The sequence below is a fragment of the Girardinichthys multiradiatus genome, chromosome X, assembly GCF_021462225.1.
Source record: "Girardinichthys multiradiatus isolate DD_20200921_A chromosome X, DD_fGirMul_XY1, whole genome shotgun sequence".
NCBI classification, from domain to species: Eukaryota; Metazoa; Chordata; class Actinopteri; order Cyprinodontiformes; family Goodeidae; genus Girardinichthys; species Girardinichthys multiradiatus.
In genome coordinates, this window is record NC_061817.1 from 27562502 (window position 1) to 27588194 (window position 25693).

The 25693-nt window shown below is 41.3% G+C and overlaps 1 protein-coding gene across 14 annotated transcripts; it reads right to left on the reverse strand.

Annotated features, from left to right (window-relative positions):
• Positions 1 to 579: 579 nt before the first annotated feature.
• On the reverse strand, positions 580 to 17812 carry LOC124862463 (ELAV-like protein 3). Of its 14 annotated transcripts, none has more exons than XM_047356393.1 (8): positions 17384 to 17810; positions 11145 to 11364; positions 10947 to 11050; positions 7937 to 8090; positions 7617 to 7842; positions 7124 to 7177; positions 6614 to 6652; positions 580 to 5887 (listed from the first exon to the last, which is right to left on the reverse strand). In XM_047356393.1, the coding sequence occupies exons 1-8, from the start codon at positions 17390 to 17392 to the stop codon at positions 5539 to 5541; spliced, it is 1155 nt and encodes a 384-aa protein (XP_047212349.1). In that variant the 5' UTR covers positions 17393 to 17810; the 3' UTR covers positions 580 to 5538. The 14 variants fall into 14 exon arrangements, with proteins under 14 accessions (XP_047212349.1, XP_047212347.1, XP_047212351.1 ...); XM_047356391.1 differs by having other exon boundaries at positions 7617 to 7845; XM_047356395.1 differs by having other exon boundaries at positions 580 to 5866; positions 7617 to 7845; positions 17384 to 17809.
• Positions 17813 to 25693: the final 7881 nt, after the last annotated feature.

Consider the following 25693-nt stretch of genomic DNA (forward strand, 5'->3'; position numbering starts at 1 on the left):
ATGGTCTGTTAAATTGATTTCTTGATTCTGCAGGTCTGGCAGTAATCGGGCATTGGTATACCTAAAACACTGGACCAAAAAAGTGTGGATAAACAGTTGCATGTGAAGTAATTGGTTATTCACTTGGAACCAGGTTGGTTTTTTTCCTATTATAAATAAAATGATTAGAAAACTGCACTCTGTCTTTATTCAGGTTATCTTTGTCTGATATTGAAATGTGTTTATCTGAAGAAGAAAAAAATAGAACAAAAACCTTAAGAAACTTTTTAGGAGGCAAACAAATGACACTTCACAATAACACTAAATGTCATCAAAAGAACATTTGCAATGAAACATAGTGGTGGCAGCATCATGATCTGGGGTTTTTCAAAAAATTTTTTCGAAGTAGATTAAAATTATAAAAAAGTTGTAAATACTAGTCAGTTTGACCCAATACCTTCAGGTAAGAAACCAGCAGTGAGTGATGCTGAAAAAAACCACAGATCCAAAACTGAATACAGGCGGATCAAACAAAACTCTTACTTCTGTTCTGGTAGTTGATTAAAACCAATAGAAAGCCAAATAAAATCTCAGAACCACTTTTATTTGTAACTTTCATTTATTTTTTTCTGGCATGTAAAGTACAAATAATTAAACAATTCCATGAAAAAGTCTTCAAGCGTCTTCAGCTGAAATCCCAGTAATAAATATCCTAGTCTAAACTGAAAGGAGTATTTTTTATCTTTGCTTAAATTTGACATTGTTCATTTGGTCATGTTTGGAAGTATGAGATTTTGTAGTTTTTTTGTTTTCTTTTCTGCCGACGTTGCTGTCAACAGAACTATTTGATCGTTTTTACCTTTTGATTTGTTCTACCATTCCAGGAAAAGGTAAGAAAAACATCACTAAGTTACTGCGTCCCCTCTTCTAAATAAATAGACACAAAATACAGCTGAGAAACAGAAGGACCACTCACCCCTTTGCTACTCTAGAGACTCCCAAGAAAACCTTCCTGTAGCTTGTTGGAACTCTGTGATATTTTCCCCAGAGTTCTTGGCTGAATTTGTGACAGTCTGAATTGCACACATTGATATTAAAATTGATATATATGGCCTCACCAAAATATTTATTTGACAGATTCAGAAGTCTCAAATTAAGTTTGGTAAATTCAGCCCATCAGCAAAACAGGAAAGCATCTTTAGAGCAAATCAAACAAATGTGTCCCCCTGAAGTGGGCCGAAGCCTCACTAAAAGGGGCGCCTTCAAATTAGGGGATCACAGAGTGGTTGGAAAAAACAAGACTGTGATTAGGTTAAATAATTAAAAAATTTTCATTTAACAAGACAAACAGAACACAGGCAGTAAAGGCATAACATCTAGCACACAGCATGTATGTTTATACACTTCAATTAGTTAAATATAGCAGTGCATTCTTTGACTATGGAGAACGTTTCCAAATCGTACTTCTAAAGCTGTTTTTCTATTTGTCCCCCTTATTAAGAAACAAAATGGTGTAACCACAATTTGGCAAACTTAAAATCTTTTAAAACTTGCAAATATAATGAAATAAACCATAAATATACACAAAACATACTTTGTACGAGGCAATAATAATAATAATAATCATAATAAATAGTTTTTAAGTTAACAATAAGTTAAAACTACAAGCTTAAAGTCGCCCAAATAATACAAGTTTGTTGGCGCTATTTTTAATTTTTTCAGTTTAAATTATTTTCATGTTGCAACAAAAGCTACCACAGACTTTACAAACACAATTGAACACAGTTTGATTGAAACAAAAGAAATCTAACTAAGTCTAAAATCTGCATACACTGTAAAAACTGCAACTAATAAAATGGAAGAAAAATAACAAAGTGTACCCAATCGATGCAACCAAAATGTAATCTTCGACCCATGTGTGTTCTCTATGGCAACATCAACAACACAAATACACTAAGCTGACAAGTGAGTCCTGATATGTAAATGAAATCAAGAAATTACAGGAAAATGATATTTGAAATTGACGTGGGCTAAAACTGATGTTTTGTTAGACAATATTCCTTTCAAAGTGATTGAGAAAAGCTCTATTAAAGTCAGCCAAAAATGCAGTTTGAGCTTGTGTGGACAGAGCACGAAATAGGGACTGAGGAAGTGATCATGGCACAATTTGAAGATCGGAGCTCTCATTTTTTGTTTGATTCGGTAACGAGTCTGTTCGATTTAATCGCTTTCGCCTGAACAGTCGCTCCTCTTACAATTCTGCAAACCTTTTCAGTGTGACGTTTCTTTTTATTTTTTTAAAAATATATATCATTTGTTCTCAGTCAATATAAAAACAAAGCACATTGCACTTACTGTTCCATAGGAAAGTTTTTTGTCTTTTTAAAAGGATTATTGTTGTTGCTGAAGCAGTTTAGTACTGTTTCCTGCCATAGTCCTCGGCTCTCATACATCAGGTGTAGGTCTCCATATGGACCCGGTATGGGAGGTCATTTTTAGACTTTATCTTGGCTGCAGTTCAATGTGGCCTGTTTTCTTACTCTAACGTCTTTCCCTAGTCTTACCTCGTGCTCAAAGTTAATGTGCTATCACTTGCAAGAAACCAAATGAGCTAGATTAGACCTTTCTGTGATTAGCTGTGGAGAACAGCAATCAGCATTTGCGGGGGAGAAACAGTATGAGTCAGATCAAAAAAATGTCAGCAAAAAGTATTTGCAATGTTATAAAAGATTAAGATAAAACAGGTGATTTGAATGTCAGGGGAAATATGTGGATGCATTTTTTTTGCCTTGGTCACAAGGTGAGTTGAGTCATCCCTTTTTTTTATACATGCCTTTATTGTACTGCATGATATATGTGCAAATGTAGTGGATTTTATCATTTGGTATGGTGGTTATTTGATCCAGAAATGGAAATCGATATGCGTAACTTACAATATATACTCAAAAGCAATTCTAACTTAAATTGTCGAGGGTCCTTGCTCAACAAATAACATAGATTTTTACAGCAGTTATGTAGGGGATATTATAGTACATTTACCATTCTTAGTACTGACTTGCAAAGCAATTCTTTGGCAAAGATCAAATCTATGTCATTGTAAGGATTTTCAATGTGAATCAGCACATTTTGAATGTTTTTATGATCAATCTGCAAGCAGCTTCTTCAGTTTTAGAGCTGGGCACTGAGCCAATCTTACTGCAGCTCTGTCTGGGATTTTCAGGTCAAAGAACTTCCATTGCTGATGCAACATTGTACATGATTTCAAGAGTGCGTCCAAACACTCGAAAATGCAGATGTGTCTGTCAGGTTATACCCTGGCTGTTTGAATGTACCTTCTATTGGGTCAGATTTGTATTTGTATTGTTTTCAAACGGTTAAGTTGTGTGAGATATGCAGTTCCTTCGCCCCCTCCCCAGATCCCGACCCATACACCGCAGGCTTCTTCCCTCTTGCTCTGCAAAGATCAGAGGGTTTGAAGCAAAGCCACACGGTGTCCCAATTTTTTCCAAGCTTAAGAATCTGTAAAAATTCAGCACATGTCTTGTTCCTTTGTATGTATAAAAATAGATTATCTCTAATGTAATCCTTTTCAAAGAGACCGTCCTCTTTGGCTAACACAGCGTCACTTAGAAAAGCAAAAATGACTTGAATATAGCTGACCTTATTTAACGCATCGTTGTGCGCCTGTGTCTTGATATTAAAAGACACTCACTCTCCACATGGTACATCAAAAATCTGGGCTGCAGCAGACACTTCGACTACATGGGTTGGGCCTTATTGTTTCATCAAGGGTGCCATAAATAATCCCAGTGCTCCTGGGTTGGGGATATTTTAATCACCAACTATTTTTGTTGTTGCACCAAATAAATCTGAAGAGACTTGGTAAATGCTCTTTTATGATCAAAAGTGTAACTATGACACCTCTTTTCAAGGTTGACGTACCGTCATGTTTGAGAGTTCAAAGTTACCAGGAAGCTTTAAGAAGAAGAGAATGGCTTTAAAGAAAAAATGTCACTTTTTCAGTTTAAAAAGCTAAAGAAGGTAATCTTTCTGCTTAATGGATATGTGTTCAGATACGACTCTTGTCAATTATGAGTCGTCTAACTGCTCAATGTAGGATACTATAGATCCAGTTTAATCAACAGAAAAGCAGCCTTTATCTTTAAGAAATTGAGGAATAATACTGGTGAATTTCATGTTTTTGCTTCTTTGCAGGCCTGCCCTGATTACTGAAGATGTACTGCTTCAAGCATGTCTATGTTTTTCTTCCAACTATGCCTTCTAAGAGCAAAAACATGCAGGTGTAATTAAATTAACCTGCCTGTCAGTGACATGTTTGCATTTTTTTTTACCGACTGGTAGAAAAGCATTGCGGAAAAAACCAAAAAAAAACAAAAAACTTTCGATGCAAGAAAACTCCATTTGCAAGTCAGCCAAAGAGTAAAAACACCAGTATTTTTCTTTTTTGTCACAGCTGTGTGATGATGAAACTGTTTTTCCCCTCACACTCATCGCTCTCTTGCCCAGCAGAGAATTATTAATGAACGTCGTCACCATGGGATCGCTGCTGCTCTGCTCTAAGTTCACACACAGTCTGCATGTATTCAATCCACCACGAGGATGAGATCAAGAGAAAAAAAAATACAGCTTCAGAGGACTAAATATGTGTAAATCTTTCTATTACTGAACTGTGTCTCTGTGATACGTTACTGTTCTATCGTGATAATTCTCGTGAGACTGTGTGGATAGAAGTGATGGCCTTTGAACTGCTCTTCTCATTGACCATTGAGCTAAATCATGTTGGGTCTGAGCTGACAAGCTCTGATATATAAGAGAAAAATGCCTTGAAGCGAGGCACCACCTAATGCAGGTCAGGAAACAGTAGTCAAAGTTTCTAGAAAATGCTTACATACTCGGCTATTATAACCACCTTAAATATTGAATATATAGTAATATTTTAATAGACGTATATAAGAGAACACTGTTTTTAGTTTTATTTTCTTTGATCTAAAAAAATCACCGATTCAAAATGCCCAAGTGTAAAAAAAGTGACTACATCCCCTCCAGCAGGATAATGGGAGAGATGGTGGGGTAAGAGTTTGGGTAAATTGCACATATTTCTTTCGATAATTTTGTTCGTCAGTTGTAGTTATTTGCCTGAATTCAATCAAAGCACTCAGTACACATTCTCTGTCACATTCGTTAGACTGTCTCCTAAATAGAAAGCTCTTCCCCCTTGCCCCCCCCATCCCCTCAAAAACAACACCAGCTACGTACCCCTTCTAATTCAATCCAGGCAAATACAGGGAAAGACTTGCAAGTTGTGTAAAGAGAAAAGAAAGAACTCCACTAGTGTGTTTGTTTGAAACTCTTACTCTATGTTTGAGTATTTTTGTGTGGTTTGTGTGCATCTGCATGTCTGTGTTTATGAGTTTGTGTGAGAGTATGTCAGAGAGAAAGACAGAGAGACTCAGTCCAGGCCCATGTAGAGTGATGGCGCAGGGAGGCTCAGGTACGTCCCCCTGCAGGTCGAACAAGCTGGCACTATAGGCCTCTCCTTCAGGCCTTGTGCTGCTTGCTGGTTTTGAAGGAAACCTGCAGCACGCGGTCGCCCAGGCGATAGCCGTTTAGACTAGCGATAGCCATTGCGGCCTCGTCGTAGTTGGTCATTGTGACAAAACCGAAGCCCTTGCATTTGTTGGTGGTGAAGTCACGGATGACTTTCACATTGGTGACGGCGCCAAAAGGTCCGAAGAGCTGCCACAGGACGCTCTCGTCTGCTTCAGGTGACAGGTTGTAGACAAAGATGCACCAGCCGGCGCCAGTGGGACCGGTTAGGTTGACCCCAGCCAGGCTGGTCATGCTGTCAATGGTGATGGGTGAGAATCTGGGAAAGAGAGGAGGAGAACTACCATGGGTGTCATTCTGAAGTTCCACGCAGCATTCAGTGCTTAACATTATCTTCTAATGGCTAGGTATCTGTGACATCTGAGGACCCCCATCTCCATCCTCTCTCTGCTGTACAATAAGTAGATAAATATGTGTGGGCACCACAGTGTCTCCAAACTGCCTGCTTTTATACATAACGACACTGCGTGCCCTGAGACAAGACACCCACACAATGTGCATTTATTTTTTTTCTCTGCTGACCAGAGCCTCTGGAAGAATTGAACACATGAATCACGATGTTCAACTGAAATCACAGCATTGAACAAAACACAGAAACCTAGAGAGGGATGAAAAACAAACTGGAATCAAATCATACGGAAAACTGGAGCAAACAGAAGAGACGCAAACGGAATCTGGTATGTCCATGCTGGTGAAAAAAGGGGACATTAAAGCAACTGAAACCAACAATGTTAGTTCAGAAATAAATGCATAGAAATTATTCATATTGATTAAAAAAACAAAAGAACGAAAAGGTTAAACAAAGCCATGCCAGAATACCCTGCTGTTAGAAAGCTACAGACAGTACTAAATTCGGCAGAATGAACAAATGAGCTGTGGGCATTAGAAATGATGGCCATTTACAACTTCTTTTTGAGATTAAAGCAGCATGTGGTATTCCGGGCACTTTGTTTGAAGGTTTTATTTTGGCATGGATGCTTTTGAAAATACACCTTTTGGCATTTACCTCTTGACTCCGTAGCTGGCGTTTAGTAAATTGTCGAGTCTGCAACGCAAGAGGGAGAGTGAAGGGGATGCAAAGGTTAGTTATGAGATCTACAAGGAATGGGAGTGGTGGGCTTTTATGGTTCATGTGTAGCGTCTTCATCAGCTGGCCTGCAGAGGGCATCCTTCACTTCAACGCAGTCTCAAATCATCCAGCAAAACAATTCTGGCCTATAGTCCTACAGGTATTTATTATTTATTGTGACTTACAATATCATTTATTAGCTTTAATGTAAAAACATAGGCACATTTTCTAGTGACAAAGGAAGTATAGATCCCACAATACTTTTTTGAGAGATTCCTTGAAAAATTATACGTTTTTGCTTTTTGTCATTTAGCACAGCATCCACATAAATACAACCTTACCTGATAGTTTTAATTTTTGCAAGGTCTATAAGATATATGACTTATAAGCAGTATGCAAACCATTTAACGTTATTCTATTTGTACTTGGAAAAATCTAGTTTCTTACATTGTGTTTGAGCTGCTATTTGGATCTGGCCCCTTTCCAATTGAAGGGATCACACTGCAGTTTAAAAGAAAGTCAGAGAAAAAGTGTGAGGAGGAGAAGGAGAAAAAGGAGGGAAAAATACCATGTTTCCAATTAAGTAAAAGCTACCTATAGGATAAGCTTAATTATAGCTTTTATTATCAAAACGATTTTGTTTGCTTTAAACAGTTTACACGTCTTATTTTTTGCATAGTTTGAGTGAAGATCACATTTGCTGTTACATAAAAGTCCAGCTTCAACTATTAGCCATTGTGTGGTACAGATACTGTCTAAAAATTAGGAAACTGATCTTCCATCTCTTTCAACATTACAATTTGACTCATTAAAACCCCTTTCCTGTGCTCAGACATTTGCTCTTGAAATGACATCTCTTTACCAACAGTAGAATGGTAAATGAGGGACTGATTTGGGGGTGGGGTGGGGGTTCAGGGTGAGGTTGGTCAAGGTTCAGTACCTGAAACGCTGAGTCTGATGGTGCAGGGGTCCTGTGTAGCGGCGGGCAGCAGTTTGGTACAGCTGAGTCAATAAGGCCTGGCCTGTCTTCTGGCTGGGATTGTTGGCAAACTTGACAGTGATTGGCTCAGCGGCACCCAAAGGCTTCTGCCCATTCAGTCCTTTGATGGCCTCTTCTGCTTCATTTCGCTTGTCAAACCGGATGAAGCCCACCCCACGTGATATGCCTGCTCCGATGACAAAATAAAGTGGATCGGCGTGACTACCTTGGTGTCAGTGTCTGCTTAGCTTGAGGTGAGGAGCTATATAATAAGGCTTTACCTGTAACTTGGTCCACGAGGATGCGGGATGTGATGATGCGACCATACTGAGAGAAAAGCTGCTCCATATCTTTCTGGCTCATGGTTTTGGGGAGTCCACTCACATAAAGGTTGGCATCACGGATGGATGCTGAGCTTGGTCTGGCATATGATACCTAAAACAGATGAAATAATCTATGACGTGCGATGAGCTTGAAGCACAGACACAGTGCCTATTTTATTGGAATTTAAATCAACAGGCCCAACACAAAGAAGTGCAACAATGTGAGGGGGAAGGTAAATTATACATGTTAGTGAACATTTTTTACAAATGAAAATTTGAATACTGGCATCTGTCCCAAATAGATTAAATAAGTGAACTTAGTTTTAAACTTTGACTGGGCCATTTTTAAAACACAGATATGCTTTAATTCAAACCAGTCAATTATTGCTGTGGCTGCTCCTGTAGGTAGGTGTACCTCTGTCTCTGTCATTTGTTTTGCAACCTATAATCAACTTTGACCAGCTCCCATGTCAAAGAAAAGCATCCCCACAGCATGATGCTGCCACCACTATGTTTCATGGTTTTGAAAGTGTTAGTTTTCCTCTGCTAGTAAAATTTTGCATGTTGGCCAAAAAGTTCGGCTATAGTCTCATCCCACCAGCAGAGCATCTACATACATTTGTAGAAAACTGCAGGGGACTTCTTGTGACTGTTTTCAACAATTCAACAATCTTAAGTCTTGAAAAGCTAGATTTCTGAAGTGTACAACCAATGCTTTTTCTGACAGATTACCCCACATGAACCATTGCTCTGCAGCTAATCCAGATGTGAGCATCTTGACTAATTTTCTGATTAATGCTTTCTTTCTTGTTTCATTTTTAAATGATGGACCGAACGGGGCTCTGTGAGATGTTTAAAACTTGGGATGTTGTTTTCTAACCTATCTAAGCTTCACAACCTGATATCTAACCTGATAGTAATCATGCTGTTGTTTCTTCACTGATATTTTATAGGAAATCACTGAGGCCTTCACAGAATAACAGTTTTTAGACTAATGATGTGACCTTTGAACTCGACAGAGGTTGCATACGCCAAATACACATTTTGAAAACATATGAATAACTCTCCTTTTGCTTTCATAAATATGCACAACTTTGTGTAGGCAATCCCATGAAATCCCCCAAAAATGTATTGAAGTTTGTGTTTACAATATAACAAAGTTCAAGGCGCATGAATATTCCTGTTAAGCACTGTTAGCATGAATCCCACTGATTCTTGCTCTTCTCTACAGAACAAAGTGTTTCATTATTTGCCTTAAAAAGATGACTTTCAAATACAATCAGCCCTTCACAGACACACTATTCAACAGCCGTGTAACTATTACTCCAACTGAATCCAGTCATTGCTTAACAACCATGTGGGACTTCTTTGCTTTGCTATGAAAAATATCAGCTTCAGTTAATATATTTTTCCAAATTCTCCAGTGAGTCAATTAGTGCGGCGTCATTTTTGATGCATCTGTTCGTGTCCCACGAGGTTTTTCTTCCCGGTCTCATTTCAATGCCATTTTTTTTAATATATGAAAAAATTATATCTAAGTGATTGTGCAATCGATTGACCTATTGTAGTTTTTTTCTGTTTATGGAAACATATGAACACTTGAATGACAGATAGTGTGCTCCAGTGCTTTGTTGGGAGCGGTGTGTTTGTGTGTGATGGAGGGACAGTGTGAGTGTTGGTGGAAATAGGCTGAGCCGTTCTCCCTCTGTCCTGCCTCCTTTCTTTGTTTCTATTCTCAAGGGAGGCGAAAAGCTCCAACCGAACAAACAATGTGGATGCACCTTAAGGCTAGCAAGAGTTCTCACAACTTATTAACGCACTATTTATTAAATGTATTTACAAACTTCTATAAAAGCTTGCAGTCAATATGCAGTTATGCCAGTCCTGTTAAAAGTATTTGATATTAGTTAATTGGTCAATATGTTATCTTTCAGATGAATACAGGTGCTTTAATTTCATAAATCAGAACAAAGGACCAGCATCCTTTGTGTCCACAGAGGGACTGTGTGAGCAGGAGGGTTGTGCTGTGTAGTGATTAGGGTGTTCTGGACAAGTCACGGGGGGAGCTGCTCTGTTTGGGGAGCAGAGACTGCCCTATAATTAACCCTCTCCCTGTCGCTCCCACAGTACAGATGGTGCCTCAAGCCCATATGGCCTCTAATCCTGTCATTGGCATTCTGCTGCCGATTCCTCCATCACTGCCCCCCCTCTCCCCCACACCTCGATCTTTTCTTTGAAGATTTCTGTAATATGAGGAGAGGATAAGAATACTGATACCAGTTATTGTGTTTTCACATTAAAAAAAAAATCTTTATGGTCAGTGTAGTAATACTTTGGATTTTTATGCTTAAACGTAACAATAACTATAACAAATAAGAGTCGGTTTTCTGTATGTTCATCCATGACTTGACCCAAAGTTCATTGTTTAACCACTTGCGTCAGAATATTTGTCGGACCATCACCTGCTTCCCACTGATGGAGGTCCTGCAGTTTGTCTCAGCCTTTGGTCTACTTTGATCAAGTTTGGGATTGAATGAAATTAGAGTTTAATAATATGACCCCCCTCTCTGTTTGTCATCTGATTTTGGGACAAAGAAGCCCCCTAATTAGACTAGATTTAGGGCAGATGGGCCAACCTGCACTGACCCATGTGCGCCACAGTCAGGCTGCCTAATTGCATTTCCATCACAAAAACCCTCCACATGTTGTCCGCCCCTTGCTTTCTGACCTCCACTCTCTCCCTCTCCTTTCACTCTTTCTCATTCTTCCTTTGTTCATGCTACCACTCCCTTCTGCCTCCTCACTCCCCCCTGTTTTTGCTCTCCTCCCTCTCTGACATCCATTGCCACCTCTTTCACCAACCCCCTTGACAAAATCTCCACTTCCGTCCTTTTTGTCTGGCATGCTGTCAAGAATCCAAAATGAATTTAAAATGATTCTTTCTTTTAAAGAATAGAGTTTTGCTCACCTTGATTGTTTTAGTTTGCAATTTGAGACCATTTAGTGTGTTGATAGCCTTGTCTGCGTCATTTGGATCCACATAGTTTACAAAACCATATCCCAAACTCTGACCTGCAGAGAAAGAAAGATTATAGTGATGTTAAGTTTTTTTCAAAACCTGTCGGCTTGATCTGTACTTTTTTTGTGTAATATACCAATTTTGTACCTGTTATCTTGTCTCTGACTAGCTTGCAGGATTCAATCTCTCCAATGCTACCAAACAAACTTTTGAATTCTTCCTGGGTCATGTTCTGAGGCAGATAGTTGACAATCAAGTTGGTTTTGCTGTCATCTGTGGAGCCATTTGTGCTAATGACTGGGCCGTTGGGCAGACTGGTTCCGCTTGGACCATTGGACACCTGAGTTTCCATGGTGCTGATTATCTGCTGAGGGAGAGGGTGGAATTAGAATCATTATTCACAAAGAGACTTAGCTAAATTACACCTTAAACATGCCTCAAATCAATTAACTTACAGTAATACATGCTGGCTATGCACAGCAGAGCACACAGAGGAAGCCCACTCTCTAACCATCAGAAGCGCAGGTTAAGAATCAGCATTGCTAAAATGGAGGTAGACAAGGTCTGATTTCCCATCCTCCATCCCCCCTTCCGCTCCATCTTTCCAGCTCTCCAGCTCTGTGCCTCTGCCCCTGCAGATGTCACAGTCCCTTTTCCTTACTCCTCCCATCCCCCTACTCTCTTCAAGGGTCAAACACCATTACATCATTACACAGGGATGAATAGTCAGAATGGTGGCTACAAGGCTGGCATGAGACCGAGGGAGCCGTTGGATGGATTTAGTGCTCCAATAAATAAGACATATCATGGTTTCTTACTATAAATTTGAATGAAAATGTTTTGCCTTCGGACTCTGTGGCATTTCGTTTCCCATTTTTTAAGTAAGCATGGGTTGGTGTATAGTGGAGTATTTTGTTTTGCTTTGATGTACACTATGTTACCTAATTAGAGCCATGCAGAAGGTCAGGAAAAATGCATCAAAGACAAACTTCCTGCTCCAGTTTTCCCCCTCGGCACCAAGCTCATTGCGACCGAATCAATATTTAGAGTGTATGATATCAGTCAACACCAACGCGTGTGTGTGTGTGTGTGTGTGTGTGTGTGTGTGTGTGTGTTTGTTTTGATTGTGAGTTTAATAAACTTGAGCTGAACAGTACTTTATTAAGATACAAAATTATCAAAAAGAATAAAAAGCTAAAGAATCATGAATCAGAATCATGAAGACGTTTTACTTAAAAAAATGTACTATTTTAGGCATATAAAGTAAACACCTACTACAGTTTAAAACCTATTATCAGCTATTTTCATTTATTTAATTCAGAAATGTATTTGTTTATGTTCACTGCTTATTTGTAACAATTTGTTTTGTTATCTGACTTCTAAAGGTCTAAGTCTACATGCAAGTAAAGATGTATTGATGAAGTTTTTTCTTAATTTTGTGTTGGCTTCTTTTTAAATTTTAAAACTATTATTGATTATGGAAACGTTTTGTGGCTTTGTACACATGTGGCATCATCGAACAGTTTTTTCAAATTCTTGCATTTTTGTACCTTTGTGGCTTACAACTCTGCAAACTGAATAAACAGTAACACTTGTAAGTAAAAGTTGTTTACTTGCTGCAGTATATTAATTGGTTTCTGTCAAGGTAAAAGGGGTAAATGAACCCTCGCTGAAGCGCATATCATAATATTCTACCAACCAATAAAAGGAGTTAATTTATAAGTCCTACAAAATATTCCCTAATACTATTCTAAGAAAGTGTAGTTTGATGGACAAATATTGTAGATGCAATTTAAATGTATTTCAATGTACAATATAGCTCATGGCTCATAACATCCAGCATTGCCTTATTGGTTTTATTAAAAGTGTAAACTCTCTAAATATATCAGTCTAGATTTTCATCAGTTTTAACTTGTATCGTCTCTGTTTCCTCACTCTATGTACGGCATTAAGAAACTACTGAAATTTAACAAAGTTCCGGACTTATTTTTTTGTCAGTTTGATGATGTTTTCTTGAACACATTTTTCTAATAAACTCATTGTCCCTCTCTGCATCCATCTGTCTTGTTTTGAGCCTCACCTTGACTCAGGTTGCCCCGGTTACTGCCCCTCAACGACCACCTTGTTTCTAATGGCTGACAGACTTCCTTACCTAACTGTTTATTTGTCTGAGCCTGTTAGCATCAGACACACAGGTTAGACATGTGTCTTCCACATGCCAATAATCTGTGTCTGTAGAAACAAAGAACTGTGAGTATAGCATTGTGACAGCGTAAAAATAAAATAGTTGAAATTCACCTCTATGTACAAAGGTTGAGCAGCAAAGGGCCGCAGCCTGTCACATAACAATTTTGATGGGAAGGTAAAATGAGGCCTGCAATTATATATTTTTTGATGAATTAAAAAATAAATAGACATGTTGTTGTTTTCATTCTAGTAGAAGTGCATTACATTATGGGATTGCTGCAAGAAATGTGTCCAAGTAATAACAAAACCCATATGAAACAAAAAAAAAGGGGGGGGGGAGTAAAATTTGACACTCCAGCTGGAAACCTCAGAGAGGCAGAGCAAGCATTCCCAGCAAACAGTGTGAGGTTATATAATTCATATATCCACAGTGCCTGCCAGACACAAGCAGCAAAAAAAATGGGATTTCATAGATATGACTTCCTATGACTACATTTAACAGATAAGCTTTAATTTAGGTGTTATATAAGTCTTTCTCATGGTTTGCGGTACCTCAGTGCCTGTATAATAGGAAGGCATATAAAAGCATAAATTGTTAAAGGTCAGTATGCACGTGGTGCAATCATAAATTCTGAGATTTTGTCTAGAAAAAAAAAAAAAAACAAGATTACTGACAATTTCTTACTTAGATACTTTGCTGCATGTCACTCACTTTGTATTCTTATTTCTCTCTGATGAGGACAAACACAGGTAATAATTCCTGATTTGAAATCTCCAACACATCACAGCTGTTATCATCATGTTGGGAGCCCCGCTGTTTGTTGTTTTTATTTCTATTTTAGGGGTTTGTGAGACCTCCCTTAATATTTAATGGAGTGCATTGGCATCGCCCACACACAGTCCCAGACTTGCACGCAACAAGAGCTTTGCCTCTACCACCAAACACATGAAGCCAGACTTGCACGCAAACAAGAGGTCCGGCCTCCCTTTCCTAAAGCACCACCTACACTGTGCACAATTAAATTACACAACAAAGAAGCATTGCAAGACTTAATGTAAATGTTTGTCTTGTGGTCTCTGTTCTCTGATGCATTAAAATCATCTCTGCTCCAAATGCATTGGAGCACTTGAGGCTGTAATCTACAGAGGAATAGCATGAATCTAACAAAGTTTGCGTGTTGCAGTTTACATCGCCAATTTAAATAAGATATTGTGCTTTCTGTGGTTATTTCCTGAGGAATTCGAGGTACATTTTCTTGTAGAATGAGCTATTTCAGACTTAACAATTACAAAAACTGACTGAAGTGCAAAACCCCTTTGAACACCACATGAGATATGATATTAAGAAATATTTTAGAGCAACCATTTTCTTTTCTTTTATGATCAAAATATAACCTAATCTCCGGCCTATTCTACTTCATATAGAGATTTTTCAGGTGTGAAAGACACAATCTAAAACAGAACGCTAGTGTAAAAATGTAAATGAGCCTTCTGAATAACACAGATTACAGGATTATCCCAAACAAAGGGCATCAGCCACACTCTCTGCAGCTTAAGGGATCATGGTGGCAGATGTAACACAACAGGACGACCAGAGTCACCGCTCTTGTCAGCCATGAACAGAGACGCCACACAGTCAGATGACAAAATAAAAGATTTCTCAAAGATCGCAAAGATTTCTGGGTGTTACGGGTCGCTTTGATAAGATGACAGCAGACAGCGTCAAAGACTGCAGGACACAAATCTGTCTCACAAGTCCTTGGAGCATGAGGGGCGCTATCCAGCGTGCTGAAAAGGGAGTGGCTGTGTGAAGACACAGATGGCAATTGAAGCAACCAAAAACATAACGTCGACTTTATTCATTCTTTTCTTCATTTTAACTCTCTAAACCCTGAAGCACAAGAAAATATTTCAATTCAATTTAAACCTTTTAAAGAATCGACTGATTTCTGGGCCTTTACTCTTTAACCGCTTTAAATCTAAGACTGGTGAGCTCTGCTGGCATTCATAAACCGGAGCGCCTATTTGCTGAATAAACGTATTGAAAAGACCAAACAAAAGAGCCACCCGTTCCTCCTCTTCTCCCTCTCGCAGAGGGCTATGGCAGGACTATGAATATTAATGTAAACAGTGGCGCTTTGTGTCGAGGCCAGGGGCTGCACGACTCGCCAGGAACAATGATCGTTACAGTTGCCAGATCCAAGTCAAAAACGCAAAGATGAGTCAAATATCCTTAATCGAAAAAGCCTATAAAGTCAGTACTTGATATTTGTAGATTTTCTCAATTTTTTTTTTTTTTTTAGATTTCAATGGCTTGTATTTCATTGTGCAACAGTAAAATTATCTCTCTTCACAAAACATTTACATAACAATTAAAATGGAATATTTTGTAGTAAAATGCACGTTGTTTATCCGTCGTAAAAGTTTTTACAGGGAATATAGAATAAAAAAAAAAAAATAAGGGTATATATTTTAACATTTAAATACCTGTTGACCTACAAGAAGCACATCTCTGCTTATATAATTGCATTTATCGCCTATTTTAATAATTTTACCCTGCATTACTCCCTTAACCTTTAAAATCGACTGATATATATATATATATATATATATACAATATCCGTCTTCAGTGTTTTGCTCCATGTAGGTCCAGTGAATGGAGCGAGTAGTATTTGCCCTATAAGAGCAAAGAAACGCTCTATAGTGATGGCCTCGCCTGTCCTTGTCCTTGAATTGTGTAAGTGCTTTGGGAAGGTTGTCTGACTCAACGCTTTTATTTGCTTGGCACTGCGGTACAGGCACGGGGGACTGCGGACCATGTGGAGGGGAGATGCTGTCACTATAAAAAAGGCCTGAAAGTAATAATGGGTTTCAACAAAGAGAAAATATGTGTATATTCCGGGGAGCAGCTTTGTCTCAAGTGTGTCCTTTATATTGTGAATAATATATTTTGTGCACTAAAATTAGTCATCTGATAAACTGTCTAGGCTTTTTATATTCAATTATTTTGATTAAAACGAATGCTCCCCCCTATTTTGAGTGCTCTGTTTAGATTTCCAGTTTATTATTATTTATGTCTGTAATTCTATGTAAATGTTTTTAATTTTTACTGTTCTGCATACATAAACATTGTGCATTCAGCCGTAGATCATGTCAAGAGGCAAAGCGGAATGGGTCGTTTAAGGCTTCAAGGCCCTCGTTTGATGCTCCGGTCCAACAGAGACACGCCCAATCCAGCCTGTCGGCGCAAACAGCAAAGCCAATTTATCAGCGCATCTCCTTTCATCAGACAAGCGCAGCGCTGGCATGGCCATCTTGTATGTGCAGCGCTGTGGTTCCTGGAGAAATGCGCTTTAAAATGGTGATGTCCGAGCGCGGCCTTAGTGGTGCCGTCACGGCCCCGGATATTTCCAGCCCATTTACCCGGTTGTAACATAACGAGTAGTCTGGGGAATTTGGACTTTGTCTGATTCAAAGCGAACCAGAGGATGCGTAATCTCTCTTCACCCCCCCCCCCCCCCACCCCACACACATCTACTCTCGCAGAGTGACTCGGACTCGACTACCCCCCACCCCCACCCCCCTCCACGCCCCCCCTCGCCTTGTTGGATGGGCCCTCAGCCTCCGCGAGGCATCATGTTTTGTCTCACAAACCCGTCTCCAGCATCCTTGTGCTGCACCAGGCAAAGACAGCTGCCCCAACATCTTCCGAACCCGGAGCATCATTACGTTTCTTCATCTCCATCACTACTATCCGGCACGATGTCGAATGCAAAGCTTGGATCTTGATCGTTTCAATAATGCATATTGAGATGTGACGTTTAGGCGACCAAGGCGAATGTAATCCTAAGTAAAAAGCCAGAGCTACCTAAAATGGCAAGATAATGTTTTCTCCAACGCTGAGGCTGTTTGCAGGCTTGGAGCGCAGCCGGTATGGCGCATCACACAGCGTGAGACTGCTAACTACCCATATCGATCGTTAATCTCATCAGAATGATATGGCATGCCATACTGGACAAAAAAGATAATCCCAAAGATCCGCTGTGTGTCGGCATGTGGGTACAAGTGGTGAGAGAATTTGTGTTGAATTAATCTATCAATGGCTGCATCACATGTGCACATCCAAAACAAATACTACACAAAACCTCCCAATGATGCAACTACTCACTCTAAAATAAGAAAAATAGAGGCATACGTACAGTAACCATTCTTGACGTACAATGAAAGAAATCTAGGTCCTTCTTTTCTCAGGTCTTGAAGCGGAAGTCTGCGCTCTTGGGCCTTTATATTATTATATAGCCTTTATGTAATATTAGAAGCAAAAAGTAAAAGAAAAAAAAGAAAAAAAGGAAAAAAATACAGTCTTCGTCAAATGATCTCAGCCCTCCGAAATTGTTGGTGTCCTCTACAGGATGAAAATGAGGAAATAGGAGTTTTCTTCTGAATGATGGTGATGGAGAAAGCTTCTCTCCGTCTGGCGTGGGCGATGGTTCAGAAAAAAAAGAAGCAGTGATCCTCAGCAGGGTGTGTCCAGGGGAGGGTGTTTTGGTTTTGCTGTTTTTGCTTGTGTATGTGTGTGTGTAATTCCTCGTTCCTCTCGCAGCCTCCTTCTGTGCCTCTGCTGCAATGTTCTTCTTTTATGCGTCCTCCTGGCTTGCAAAGCGCGTTGCTGATTGGCTAATTGTGCAGGGAGGGTACTACATGGCAGCCATTGCAATGCGCTCCTCTCCCATTATCCCCTTCAGGAGAGATCACCAAGAGTCCTCCCCCTCTCTCCTCTCTCCCCTCTTCCATCCCCAGCCCTTCCATCTCTTCACTCCCTCCTTCTCACTGCCCTTCCTTTCTTCCTGCCCCCCTCTCTTCACACATGCAGAGCACAGTGAATAGGACTCCACCTGCACTTTCAGAACAGATGGGTGCAGCAAAAGGCAGTGGACTTTCTTCTTTCTTTCTCCTTCAGCACATTTTGCACTCAGTTCTGCATTGGCTCAGCTCCTTCCTTTATCTATCAGTCTACATTAGGGTTTTTCTGAAACTAAAGCGAACATCTCCACCCAACAGGCAGATAAAAGCAATTCAGAGGTATTCATTCTAAGCTGATAACTACACAAAAGCAGTACAAGAGAAAAACGCAGAAATATGCAATAATTGGGTTTGAGTATTGGCCAGAAACAAAGCACTGCATCCATACTACTACATTATTACAACAAGGAGTGGATAATTTCTGGGCCTTTCCTACACAAGGCAGATGGTTAGCCATTAGGTCAGGTGCAGAAATGGGAATACCAAATTAGACTCTCTGAATTAATTACTGTCTATTCAGCAAAAGGTTGAGAATGGTAATATATTTCTAGCTGTTATCCAGTTGAACCAAATGATCTGTTTTTGTCTGGGTTCTTTTTTTTTTAACAGAAAGCAGTGTTTTTTTTTTCCCACTCCCTATTTACGTTAATCTCAAAGTTTCCCATACACTGAGGAGTTCCCAGCCACTCTCTCTCTTTCCCGTTCTCTCGGCACACCTCCTGCTGTTTCCTCCCATGAGCCTGACTGTATGGTAAGTGCTCGCTGAGACATGCTGTTTGGACTCATCTATAATGTATCCCCTGCCCCGGGACATCATGTGTGACAAATGACCTATTTTTTGTGCAGACCCCCACAGGGCTTTGACCCGAGGGTTGGGGGTGCAAGTTGCATAAATTACTACAGGTTTGTTTATTTGTGTATGCATTTTGAGTTTCCATTCTTGTGGGGAAGTAAGAGAAGTGATTTCTTTGCTACAGAACTGTCTTTGTACATTTTACAAATATTGATGGCTGAAAAAGTGCTGGAGATGTGATCACTCTCCTTTGCTCTCCTTAAATGACCTTGAGGAATCCCCATATGTTTGAAGAATGATGGAAAAGAAAAATTGTTTGCATTATTGATACTGGCCACTTGCCCTTAATTGATCCTAATATGGATCTTAATGGATCCATATTAGTGTATAAAGAACAAGAAAACAAGTAACTTTAGGTCCCTGCCTCCAAAGGTTTCGTGTGTATCCCTTTATTTTACCATCCTGCAGCTCTTTTCCAGCAAGCCTCTGAACATAGGCTCTGTCTGATATTTTACATACTTGCCTTACATAAGTAGCAAGCTTGGCTCAGAGCTTGGATGATATTAGTGAAGATGAATATTGCATGAGGAAAGCACTCGTTAAGTGTTAATAAGAGGATAGAGATGGAGCCCCACTGTCAGTCTGTCTTAACCCCGCCCCCACTGTTCTCTGACAAGCAGTGACTCAACTCGGCCTTGGATCCATTGGAGCCCTTGAGTCAGTTTGCCAGTGAGGGAGGACAAGTGTGTTGTCCATGTGTGGAAGCGCACACGTATGCGCCCTTGTGTATATGTGCATGTGTGTGTGTGTGTGTGTGTCTGTGTGGTTCTTGTCAGCATGCATGGCTGTCGGAGAGGAGATGGAGAGATTCACTCATTAGGTGCTTGTGTTTTTTTCCTTTTTGCTGGCTGAATGAAAGCGGCTCTTGTTACACAAAGGCAACCAGGTCTGTCAACTGACTGCAGTCCCACTTACAGTTCACACTTAATGTGAATAAATGGGCTTAATTGTGGCCTCTCATTAAAGCCCCTGTTTGTAGCATGGCAGCTGAATCCTCCATGTGGGTAAGAGGGCATTTAAAGCATCTATTGTATGTTACTGAATCATGGATCAAGCATTAGTTTTGCTCAAAAGCCTTTTTCTGTTATTCTACTGATTATTTTCTTATAGTTAAGGGTCCCTCCAGTAGTGGTGATTAGGAGTCTTGAAGAAGTCACCCTTTTATTTTGGCCTATTGTGGAATGCACTTTGGTGAAATATTTTAAAATGAAAAATACCAAATATTCAGGTTCTTCAAGCTTAAATGTACATACTTGTGTAGCAGGAGAACAATGCATGTTTTTTTGTTTTTTTTCAGAAATAAACATTTGAACAGAGTGGTATGCATTTGCATTCAGCCCACTTTGCTTAGATACCCCTAAAAAGTCCAGTGCAATCATTTGCTTTCAGAAGTCCACTAATTTGTAAATAAAGCCTGCCTGTGTTTAATTTAATCAAAATAATATGGGTGGTGGAGAACAAAAACTGCACATTACCCTGAACATACTTGTGTGTTATGGTTTGCGAGATAGGACCACAGAATGCAGACGAGCAGGCAGCGTGATGGTAAGTGAAAAAGGATTTAATGACAAAAAACAAAAACTCTCAGAGGCAGAAGCAGAGCCTGGCAAACCCTCAGAGGCAGAAGCAGAGCCTGGCGAACCCTCGTCTCTGGGTTCAAAGGCCAGAACGAGGACAAACTGTTCCTTGAACCCCTCATGAACAGGGTTCGACGGCGCTTCCTCCTCGAACCCCTCATCTCTGGGTTCAGAGGCCGGAACAAGGACAAAACGTTCCTTACACCCCTCAGGAACAGGGTTCAGCGGCGTTTCCTCCTCGAACCCCTCGTCGCAGGGTTCAGAAGCCAGAACGAGGACCAGTTCCTCACTGAACCCCTGCAGACTAGGAACAGGAGCTGAGGTGTCGGCGGGACCCTCAGTGGCGTGCGCAGGAGCTGAGGCATCGGCGGGACCCTCAGTAGCATGCGCAGAGGCTGAGGTGTCGCTGAGACCCTCAGTGGCGTGAGCAGAGGCGTCGCCGGGGCCCCCGATGACTTGAGCCGGGGCGTCCCTCTTACGACGTCCTCTGCGCCGTGTGGAGGGGGTTGAGGCTGACTTAGGGTCAGGTGTCATCCCAGGCTGTGGAGTGTCTGGCCTGGAGTCAGGCTGTGGACCTGGCGTGGGCTGCTCTGCAGCAGCAGCAGCTCCCTGGGGTCCTGGCGTGGGCTGCTCTGCAGCAGCAGAGAACCGGCGCAACGACTTCTCCGCCTCCCGAGACAGGAACGTAAAGAGGTCCATGGAACTAGCCTGGTGCTCATCCACGAGGTCCATTGTTGGCGGAAACAGTCTGTTATGGTTTGCGAGATATAGGACCCCAGAATACAGACGAGCAGGCAGCATGATGGTAAGTGAAAAAGGATTTAATGACAAAAAACAAAAACTCACTCACAGCAGGAGGCAGGAACAAAACAACAAACGGGCAGGCGAGACAGGCATGGCATGATCCGAAAACAAGACTTGAGCATGAAAAATGTTTCCGCGATAATTGACAGAACAGGTGTGTATTTATGGAGCGTGACCAGGTGAAACAAGAAAACAGATTAATAGGTGCTGGTGATCCAAATTAACAGAACAAAACGTGGCTGGAGCAAAACAGAGACTCTTGAACACAAACTAACAGAAACTAGAAAAAACATGAAGCAAAAGCATAACCAGATCCAAAAGCCAAACTTGACAAAACAAGAACAAGACGACAAAACTAAAGCATGACCAGGAAAATAATCAGAAACATGATTCAAAACTTGAACTGTGAAAAACATAAGAAAAAACCCGAAACCAAAAACCAAACAACCCCAAATCATAACACTTGTATGGTGAAACATGGTTGTGGCATCCTCATGCTGTGGGAATGCCTTTGTTAAGAAGAACCAGGGAAGTTGGCCGGAGTTGACGAGAAGGTGGATAGAGCTTAATACAGGATGATCCTGGAAGAAACCTGGAGAGTGGTCACCTTCCAGCAGAACAGTGACACTAAAACCAGTCAGAATTAAAATGGAATGGTTAAGATCAAAACACATTTATGTATTAGAATGGCCCAGTCAAAGTCCAGACCTAAATCCAATTAAAATTCTGTGGCAGCTCTTCAAAGGTGATGTTCACAGTTGCTTTCTAAACAATCTGTCGGAGTTCTGAGAGTTTCTTTTTGTTCACCTGTTTTACCTGCTACTAACCCCATCCAACCTCTAGATGGCACCAGACGCACGGTAGGAGTTGAGTCCACAGGTGTTCTCCATCAGCCTCTTTAGGAGAGGAGCTTATGTAGCCAACGTTGCCAACACTCCGGCGCCTGAGTGTTTACCTGCAGTGGTAACTCTAGCTGGCCAAGTCAAATCTCCTTGTGATTATTTTCTGAATACTGATCTTCTTGTGTCCTCCTTCCCAGGTTACCTCCAGTTCCGAGCTTCTTATCCAGTCTGCGTATGCAGAAGATCCGGACTCGCTCTCCACAAGAGAACTTCACGGATTATTTTCTCAGTTGGCTGCATTCGAGTTTCTCGTCTCCTCAGACTTCCTGTGAACGAACCTTTCTCACCCTCCACCGTGCTCCCCTCCAAGATCATCCACCTGCTGCCACCTCCACCTCAAGTGCAAGTAAAACAGAATTATCTGGACCTTTCACTTACCCGACACGCTCCCGGAGTTTTCCATCATCTCACTTCTCCTCACCCCTGGCGGATCTCCTAATCTCCCTCTGTAAGCAAAAATATATCAAGATCAACAACCCAGAATATTACCTGTCACTTACCATTGATCCCTTCTCCATACAGCGGCGAGTTCCTGTTTCTCCAGCAAACAAAATATCAAAGAATTTTCTATAGTTTCATACACTAGCAGCTGCTTCAGGTTGGGATACCTGTGCTCTTAAAGCCGCTTTTTTCCAGTCCCTTGACGAATCTTTGAAGGATGAGTTAGTTTTGCTAGATGAACCCAAGACTCTAAATTAATTTATAGCTTTAGCTACTCGAGTTGATAATAGATTGAGAGATAGAAGAAAGTTACGTTTTGAAAGGTTTGCTGTGAGATCACAGGCACCTCAGAGCTCAGCTGCAGCACCTCGCCCTGAACCGCTTACACCTTCTCCAGAACCCATGTAAATTGCTCGGACTCGGCTCTCCCCAGTTGAATGTCAACGAAGAATGGAATCTAAGCAGTGTTTATACTGTGGCACACACAGACACTTCATCGCCTCATGCCCAGTGCGACCAAAAGAGAGGGTCCGCCAGTTCTAAAGTGGAACCTGACGGACCACTATTTCACCCCTACCAATAACAGATTTACCATACCAGCTACCATCTTGTTCTCCCAAGACTCACTCCATTTATCAGCTCTCATTGACTCAGGAAGTGAGCAAAGCTTAATCAGCCAACTCTTGGTGGAACAGGCTCAGATCAACACAGAACTCCTTCCTATCCCTCACCTGGTTTCTGCCATTAACGGTGAGAACCTTCAACACATCACACACAAGACCAAGCCTTTAGAATGAATAATCTCTGGAAATCATCGTGAACTGATATCCTTCTTCGTGTTTCCTGTTTCTCAAAATCCCCTAGTGTTAGGTTTTCCCTGGCTCCAGAAGCACAATCCACTCCTTAACTGGTCTAACTGTCAAATTAGTTCCTGGTCCATTAACTGCCTCTCATCCTGTTTATATTCAGCCGTTCTACCCAAAAAACCAGAACCTGATTCTGGAACAGCAGTGTATCCTGACCTAACTTCAGTTCCCGAGGAGTACATGGATCCAAAACAGGTCTTCAGTAAAACTAAGGCTCTGTCCTTACCCCCTCACAGGCCATACGACTGCGCCATTGACCTTCTCTCTGGGCACCTCTGCCCTCCAGTAGACTCTATAATGTCTCACGCCCTGAACGACAGACCCTCGAAAGATATATCACTGAATCCCTAGCTGCAGGCATCATTCGTCCCTCATCGTCTCCACTAGGGGCGGGGTTTTTCTTTGTGGGGAAAAAAGATGGATCCCTTTGTCCATGCATTGACTACTGGGGACTGAATCTTATCACAATCAAGAACAAATATCCTCTTCCACTTATCTCTTCTGCATTCGAACCTGTACAAGATGCTACCATATTTTCCAAACTCGACCTCCGTAATGCTTACCATCTCGTCCAAATCCGCCAGCGGGATGAATGGAAAACAGCTTTTAAGACCCCTTTAGGACATTTTGAGTATCTGGTTATGCCTTTCGGCCTCTGTAACGCCCCGGCAATATTTCAGGCCCTAGTGAATGATGTCCTGAAGGACTTCATCGATCGTTTTTGTATATTTAGATGACATCCTCAATTACTCAAGAAACCTCTGAGAGCATCAACAAAACGTCCGCTTGGTCCTTCAACGTCTCCTAGAGAACCGTCTATATGTAAAAACTGAAAAGTGTGAGTTTCACAAGACCTCTGTTACCTTCCTCGGATTCATCTTAAAGGGTGATCAGGTTCGTTCAGATCCAGACAAGATTAAGGCTGTACTTGAATGGCCCACTCCTGACTCACATACACAGCTTCTACGGTTTTTGGGCTTTGCCAATTTTTATAGAAGATTCATCAGAAACTATAGTCAAACTGCAGTCCCATTAATCACTCTGACTTCCACAAAACACCCTTTTGAGTGGACTCCACAGGCAGATGCTGCTTTTCATAAGCTCAAGGACAGCTTCTCTCAAGCCCCCAATCTCATTCATCCAAACCCATCAAAACAATTCACACTAGAAGTTGATGCATCTGATATTGGAGCAGGGGCTGTGCTATCCCAAGTTTCTGACTCTGATGACAAACTTCACCCTTGTGCCTTTTTCTCCCGCAGGTTCAATCCAGCCAAGAGCGATTATTATGTGGGAAACCGAGAACTCCTGGCAATAAAACTGGCCCTGGAGGAGTGGCGTCATTGGCTGGAGGTCGCTGAACACCCAGTTGTGGTATGGGCAGATCATAAAAACCTAGCCTACCTTCAAGCAGCCAAACGCATTAACCCTCGCCAGTCTCGTTGGTCCTTTTCTTTTCACATTTTATCCTCTCGATCTCATACAGACCTGGTTCCAAGAATATCAAGTCCGACGCCCTCTCTCGACAGTTCTCCCCGGACAACTATGACAAGGAGCCTGCTCCCATCCTACCGAAAAGTTGTGTTGTTGGAGCCCTCACGTAGGATGTGGAGAATTTGGTATACCAGGCCCTCAGAAATTAATCAGATCCCCCCAAATCGGACTTACGTCCCATCAACTGTCCGGTCCCGCCTGATCCTCTAGTTCCATTCATCCAAGTTCTCGGCCCATCCTGGCTTTTTGGTGGCTGTCCCTTCATAGGGACGTCAAAGAGTATGTACAAGCCTGTACTATATGTGCTAGAAATAAGTCCTCTAACCAACCACCCACAGGACTGTTGCAACCCCTTTGTGTTCCTAAGCGGCCCTGGTCACATATAGCCCTCGACTTTGTCACTGGACTTCCCACTTCAAGGGGTATGACCACCATACTCACTATTATCAACACTTTCTCTTAAGACCTGTCATCTCATTCGCCTCAGAGAACTACCCTCTGCCCTTCAGACAGCTCAACTTCTGGTAAAGCATGTTTTCAGACTCCATGGTATACCTCTGGAGATGCTCTCCGACCGCGGACCTCACTTCACAGCTAAGGTTTGGAAACAATTCTGCTTAGCATTGGGAGCTAAAGTATCTCTGACCTCAGGATATCACCCTCAGTCTAATGGTCAAATGGGGAGGATGAATCAAGAGCTGGAATCCATCCTCCGTTGTTTAACATCAACCAACCCCTCAGCCTGGAGCCAATTCCTGCCATGGGTTAA

Bases quoted from the DNA above. Each gene is read 5' to 3' on its own strand.
- LOC124862463 (XM_047356391.1), bottom strand. The intron at 7,178-7,616 runs GTACTGAACCTT...TTTAAACTGCAG, and splicing joins CATCAGACTCAGCGTTTCAG to TGTGATCCCTTCAATTGGAA. The intron at 5,888-6,613 runs GTAAATGCCAAA...CACCCATGGTAG, and splicing joins GCCAGCTACGGAGTCAAGAG to TTCTCCTCCTCTCTTTCCCA.